The following is a 7,083-nucleotide window of genomic DNA, read 5'->3' as shown; positions in this document are numbered from 1 at the left end:
TTTTTTGCACCACACTCAGCTTCTTCATTGGCTTGAGTGAGTATTAGCTAACTCTTAGCTAGCTAGCTTTCTATCTATTTGAGTTACTTCTGGGTTGAGTGATTATTGGGTGACTTAGCTAACTCTTAGCTAGCTAGCTAGCTTTCTGTCTATTTGAGTTACTTCCGGATTCAGTGATTATTAGCTAACTCTTATCTAGCCGGATAGCTAGCTTTCTATCTATTTGAGTTACTTCCAGGTTGAGTGATTATTAGCTAGCTTTGTATCTATTTGATGTATGAATGTTTGGAAAGAAAAGTCCAAAGAAGTTGTTTGGTTTTTTTTTTCCTCCATAGCTCGGAAACCTTCACGAGCGACGCTCTGCCGTGATTTCAACACGTCTTCTATAGACAATTTTCACGTATTGGGCAAAGTGGCATTAATTGGAATCAAAAGCTGTATTGTTTTCACGATGGGGTGTGGAGATTTTTGCAACAAAGCTTGAAAAGATGATTTGGAACGGAAAGGCCTTCAGCCCAGAAGGTCTTCGTCGCGCAGGGGCGGACCCGTGGGCGGCGCGAGCGCGCCATCCGGCGTGGGATCGGCTGCGGGGCGGAACTCCCTCCATGGCTCGGACGGGCAGCGGAAGGGATGTTGCATGGCAACTCGGGCCGCCGTCGGGGTGGCGCCGGGAGATGCGCCCGTGGCGTCTTCCTCCGACGATTCCTCCTTGTCGGGCGCTGCCGACGATGAGGTGACGGGACCGTCGAGCGCGGCGTCCCGAAAGGGGGTCCAGCCGGGGGGCAGGCGACGGCGCAATGGCTGAAGAGGAAAACAAAACATGCTTTTTTCTATTTAGCGCCTCAAATGCTTTGCCCGTAAAGTTGTCGGATGCCACATTATTAGTCAAACGTTTCATGCGAGCAATCTCTCTCGGTTTTTTTATATATTATCAATCGGATCCATCCAACAACAACCCAATCCGTCCATCCATTCATCATATCTCTCTACAGTATTTGTCCATCAATCATCCATCCATCCATCCACCCATCCATCCATCATATCGAGACATCCATCCATAATATGCATCAATCCAACAACCCAAACCATCCATCCAAGATGACAATCCATCCATCCAATCAACAACAAAATGCACCCATCCATCATATCCATTCATGTATCCTTCCATCCATTCATCCATCCATCTACATCCATTCATCGTATTTATCCATCCATCATATGTATCCATCCACCCAACAACCTAATCCATCCATCCATCCGGATTTTGCATTTCTGAAGCTACTCAACTATTGAACATTCACATAGTTGTGAATTTTTTTCATTCGCTGAAAAATAAAATCACTCGTTTGCTGTTTTTAAAAGCACCATCATTTTTGAAAACTCAACCTTTTTTTGTTTGAGTTGAAGAACTTCTACTAGTTGGCCGCCATCTAGTGGCAAGTATGAGCAAGCCCTCATGCAGCCCTAAATCATTTTTGCACGTAAGCTGGAGAGCGGGGAGCCGACCTTAGGAGGCAAAGGCCCGTCCTGGCATTGGAGATTGGCCTGAGGGGGCACGTGTCTCCACGGCGCCACGTCCACTGTGGAATGACAGTGGACCATCTCCTGCTCAAGCACAAGCACAAGCAAAGCGAGCTGCTGAGAAACGCGGCTTCCTACTGGACCGGACGCATTTGGCCGTTAGCTTTACCGAGGCCTCGTCGTCGTGCACGCAGAGGTCGCTGAGTTCGCTGTGCTCCGCCTTTGCGCAGGTGGTCTTCCTCATGTCAAATTGCAGTTTAAATCGGAAACCCGCCACCACCTGAAAGGCCATCAAACGTCTTGAACGCTCCATTTTTGCTTCTTCTCTTTCCCTCCCGCCAAATCGGCGTCAGGAGCCTTCACCTGTCTTGTCGCGTGTCCAACGTTGTTCAGACTGAACAGATGCGTGGAGTTGGAGATGGAGTTGTACTTGGAGATGGAGAACGACAGAGGAACCTTGATGTCCTCCGAGTTCTCGTCAATCTCCATCGGGCAACCCAGACAGGAAGCTCTTTCTGGCACGATATGGTCATCTGGACAAAATTGGGCAAAAAAATGCTTCGGAGCCTCTGTGGATGCTCTTGGCTTTTTTGATGCTACGTGACGCTATTGTAGCTTTTAGCCTGCCTGCTCAACATAATATCAGTCGTTATGCGGAATCAAAGAAAACAAAGCCAGTTTGCTTCAATCTGGACTTTTCTACTTTTATTCTTGTACGGCAACAATAACCCCCCCCCCCACACACACACACACAAAAAAATAAAAATAACAAAAGAGGACACGGATATGTTCCCAGGGGGACTCCACCCCGCAATTTGACAACAAACGCTCTTGACAACAAAGTCCATCATTCCCCTTTTGCATTTCCACCAACGTTTAATGCAATCATTTTTCTCAATGACAAATTATTTCGACAAGTCAAATGTTTGTTCTTTCTCTCCATGGTCGATATTGCGAAACACGTTTGTAGTTAATCATTCGGGCAGACTTGCAACGACACCATCCGCTTGTGCTCTTGATGATGTATTTCATTTGTCATGAAAATTTGTCCGGATAGATAGCCAGCTAGATAGCTAACAGATAGTTATTAGATAATAACAAATAGAGAGCTAGCTAAACATTATTCACCCAAAAGTAAACACGCAGTGTTAGCTAAGTATCTAGCTAGCTACATAGCTTGCTAGCTATTTGCTGTCTATTAACTGTTAGCAATCTCGCTGGCTAGTTAGCTAGCTAGCTATTAGCTATGTGGCTGTCTAGCTATCTAGATAGCTATCTATTAGCTAGTTAACTTTCGATCTATTTGAGTTACTTCCGGGTTGAGTGAACACTGGCGCGTGTGGCTGCCGCTGTTCACCCGCAGAAAAACGTATCCTGTGACTGTAAAGTGACCTTGAGAGTTTTGAAAGGTGCTTATAAATACAATTATATAATAATAATAATCTTGAGAGTTTTGAAAGGTGCTTATAAATACAATTATATAATAATAATAATAATATATGATTATTATAATAAATTATGATAATTATGATTGATTATAAGGAGTAAACAAATCCACGTCTGCCATCTAGGTGCAAATATTGATATTCCAACTTGAAATGACAGTTGAGATTGATCGAACGTGCAGCGAGTGACTCACCGAGCAGACAGCGGACGTCTTTGGTGTGAGCTTCGGTCTCTGTCACGACCACTGTGGCATTGCAGGAGAAAGGCGCCTGAAGGAAAGACCACGGCGGGATTTTGCAAGAACATCTCGCAATTCAAGACGCCGCCGTCACATTCACTCCGCCAAAAGGAGTGGAAAAGCCAGATTATTCCTTACTTTGCGACCATAAGGGTGATAGTCGCAGTCGGTGTAAGGCCTCGCACTTCCTGCCAGGCAGTCGCTCCTCCTGCTGGTAAAGTCCAGCGAGTAGAAAGATTCCGAGCCGTTCTCCGACTAAGGAAACAACAAACGACGCAAATAGTTGAGTTGTCGACACACATTTGATTTCTGGATTCAAATACAGCCATGATGAAGTCAATGTTTATTTTAGTCAGGGCATTTATGTGTATGCCGCTGTTCTCTCAAAATGACGTTTTTTTTCCCTTTAGATTTTCTAACACTGTCAAAAACAATTATTTGACATATTTTTAACATGCGTGTTATTTATTTAATTTAACACTTCCGGTTTTGAACTTCCTGTCTAACGCTATTCGTCAAAAGTCACCTTGACACCTTCAATTCGGCTAAAGTTGATTTCCGAAGGCTAACGAACGCCTTTTACCCCCAAAAAGGGAAAAGGTGATATTTGTGCCATAATTTGTGTCAAGATTTGGTGTGTAGCTCGAACCTAATTATCTGTACGAACCGTATTGTGAAACGCTATTGTGCCCGCTTTTATGCTATTTAGCCCACGGTTAAGAAAATACAGTAATCCCCCGTTTCTCGCGGTTATGGGGGACCAGAACCCCCCCCGTCGTAGGTGAAACTCGCCAAGTTCAATATCGTTAATATCTGGGAGGGGCGGGATTGATTCATTTCAGGTGTGAAAGCTTCTTTACCTTGGTGGCCGTTAATATCTGGAAGAGGGCCAACTTGTAGCTCGTGCTCAGCCTGTCATTGAAAGCGTGTAGCGCGCTGGCAACGGCCTTCTCCACGGACGGGTCGTCGCAGAAGATGTGAACGCCTGGTTGGACGTCCTTCAACAAGACAACGCTGACACTCACAAACAACGTGGTAGTATTACGGGAAACAATAGCTCATATTGACGGGCCTTCACATTCTCAAAATTCTTCCTAGAACTTTGATAATATCGTGAATTGACTGACTTAGCAAAAAAAAGATACATTGCACCGAAGTGCATGTTGTACAGACGCTCCCCAACTTACGAACGAGATACGTTCCAAAAATTTGCTCGGAAGGTGAATTTCTTTGTCAGTTGCTTCAGTGCTATAGTTTGTATGGGATGTATGTTTAAGGATTATACAAGTATGTTTAAGCCTCGTATAAGTAACCTGTATTGGTTTGTACTGAAAAAATAAACATTGAATAAAATAGATGCTCAAAAAAGATATGTACGGTGATACCTCAGCTTACGAACTAAAGTGGTTCCCAGAAAGTGTGTAAGGCTAAAAGTGTATCTTCCAAACATTTATTTCTCATAGGAAGCCATTAAAAATGAGAATAATCTGTTTCCAGGTCCCCATAAAACATGATTTTCTGGGGAAAATATATTCGTGTTACTACAAAAATGGTCGTATGTCGCGTTGTTCGTAACTCGAATGTTCGTAAGTAGGGGAGCGTCTGTGTTTGTGTCAAATTTTCTTCGCCGAAGGTATCGGTGAATATTTCTTGATTTATTTATCTAGCTATCTAGCTGGCTATCTTGCTAGCTATCTATTTGCTATCTAGCTCCCTGGCCGGCTATCTAGCTAGTTCGAAGGTATCGCTGAATATTTCTTGATGTATTTAGCTAGCTGGCTATCTCGCTAGCTCGCTATTGGCTATCTATTTGCTATCTAGCTAGCTTGAAGGTATCGCTGAATATTTCTTGATTTATTTATCTAGCTAGCTATTTCCTATCTATTTGCTATCTACCTCCCTGGATGGCTATCTAGCGAGCTATATATTAGCTATCTAGCTGGCTGTCTAGCTATTAGCTATCTATTGGCTAGCTAGCTAGTTTTCTATCTATTTGAGTTACTTCCGGGTTGAGTGAACTCTGGCGCGTGTGGCTGCCGCTGCTCACCCACAGAAAAAAAGAAACTTATCCTGTGACTGTAAAGTGACCTTGAAAGTTTTGAAAGGTGCTTATAAATGAGATGCATTGTTATTATTATGGCGATTTATGAATTGCAATGACTCGTTGGGGTCGCCGCTGGTTCAAAATCCGCCAAAGGCTTGAAATTCCCCGCTAGCGTCCTTACCTGGCTGCAAACGAGGCCCAACAGAACCAGCGTGGTCCAAACCACGCCCCTCCTCATGGTGCTCGGTTCTATGTGACGACAAAATTAGGCGTCAGCTCCAAACGCAAAAAAAAAGATGCACGTGAATTGATATCATAAACTCGATAAAATAGAAGTTTCAACAGAGAAACAAAATGGCCGCAGTGAAAACAATGTGTTGCTCTCACACTTGGACGGAGATTGGCGGTGGCCCAGCGGGTTGATCCGATCCGAGTCGACGCCTCCTCAGCCTGGAATGGACGACGGAAAGAAGTTTTCCCCAAAATGTAGCTTGCCGATGACGATGATGATGATGATGATGATGATGATGATGATGATGGTGACTCACCGATCAACACACAGGACAGGAGGGCAGACAAAATACACAACACACACACACACGCTGGTTGTGCGAGCGCAAGTTTGAGTAAATGTTTGCTTGTTTGTTTGACCCGCTCAGTCAAAGGCAGCGACGTGACCACAACAAATGATCTTCATTGACTTGAAAGCAGGGAGCGTTGATGTTTTTTTCACCTTCTTATTCATTTATGGCAATCAAAAATATGGACGACCGAGAGGAAAGCTTGGAGTTTGAGTGAAAGGGGGCTCCCCGGGGGTTCGATGGAGTAAGCGTGCGGTTTGTGTATTTAGCTGGTACTTTGTCCCTGGCGACCTTTGCCCTCCACCACCATTTTGAGTTATCCAGTGCACTCAACATCTCAGATTGGATTTCTTTCTTTTTTTTGGCCTATTTTGTCCCTTGGAAAAATCCAACAGCATATTTTATTCAACGGCACAGTTGATCCCAAAAATCCAAATATTCCAATGAGCAAAGACAATTTCTTTGACCATATCGGCAAAAAAACAAACACAAGCTCCTCAACTTTTTTACGCTCAAAAATACAAAGGTTGACATCCCCAAATATCTTTTTTTTTTTGCCTATTTTGTCCCTTATAAAAATCCATCAACATGTTTTATTCAACTCCAGTTTATCCCAAAAATCCCAAATCCCGGTTATCCCAAATATTCCAATGAGCAAAGACACATTTTTTTTCTCATCTCATCTCATTTTCCGTACCGCTTATTCCTCATTAGGGTCGTATTGACAAAAATAAAAAAAACAACACTCGATCACCAAGCTCCCCAACTTTTTTGGACATCCCCAAATATCTTTTTTTCTTTTCTTTTTTTGGCCTATTTTGTCCCTTGGAAATATCCAACATTATATTTTATTCAACTCCACAGCTTATCCCAAAAATCCAAATATTCCAATGAGCAAAAACATTTTTGTGATGATATTGACCAAAAAAAAAAAAAGTTGATCGCCAAGCTCCTCAATTTTTTTTACACTCAAAAACACAATATTTGACATCCCCAAATATCTTTTTTTCTTTTTTTTGCGCCTATTTGTCCCTTACAAAATCCAACAACATATTTTATTCATCTCTAAAACTAATAAAAAAAGCAAATATTCCAATGAGCAAAGACATTTTTTTTCATCATATCGCCAAAAACAACAACAATAGATCACCAAGCTCCTCAACTCTTTTTACACTCCAACATACAAGGTTTGACATATCTTTCTTTTTCCCATCGCTTATTTATAAAACTTGACGATTGGGCTGTCGCGGTTG

At 42.8% G+C, this 7,083-nt stretch overlaps 1 protein-coding gene across 1 annotated transcript; it reads right to left on the bottom strand.

Moving 5' to 3' along the window:
- Positions 1 to 311: 311 nt before the first annotated feature.
- Positions 312 to 5,779, bottom strand: kng1 (kininogen 1). Its single transcript, XM_089001522.1, has 9 exons — positions 5,637 to 5,779; positions 5,431 to 5,498; positions 4,066 to 4,203; positions 3,344 to 3,460; positions 3,161 to 3,236; positions 1,885 to 2,054; positions 1,691 to 1,801; positions 1,507 to 1,605; positions 312 to 801 (listed from the first exon to the last, which is right to left on the bottom strand). Exons 2-9 carry the CDS (start codon positions 5,485 to 5,487, stop codon positions 511 to 513), a joined length of 1,059 nt encoding a protein of 352 aa, XP_088857648.1. The 5' UTR covers positions 5,488 to 5,498; positions 5,637 to 5,779; the 3' UTR covers positions 312 to 510.
- Positions 5,780 to 7,083: the final 1,304 nt, after the last annotated feature.

The sequence above is a fragment of the Hippocampus bargibanti genome, linkage group LG07 (assembly GCF_051943395.1).
Source record: "Hippocampus bargibanti isolate YZ-2025 linkage group LG07, ASM5194339v1, whole genome shotgun sequence".
NCBI lineage: Eukaryota > Metazoa > Chordata > Actinopteri > Syngnathiformes > Syngnathidae > Hippocampus > Hippocampus bargibanti.
Note: the sequence above shows the minus strand (reverse complement) of the source record. Positions and strands in the feature narration are given on the sequence as shown.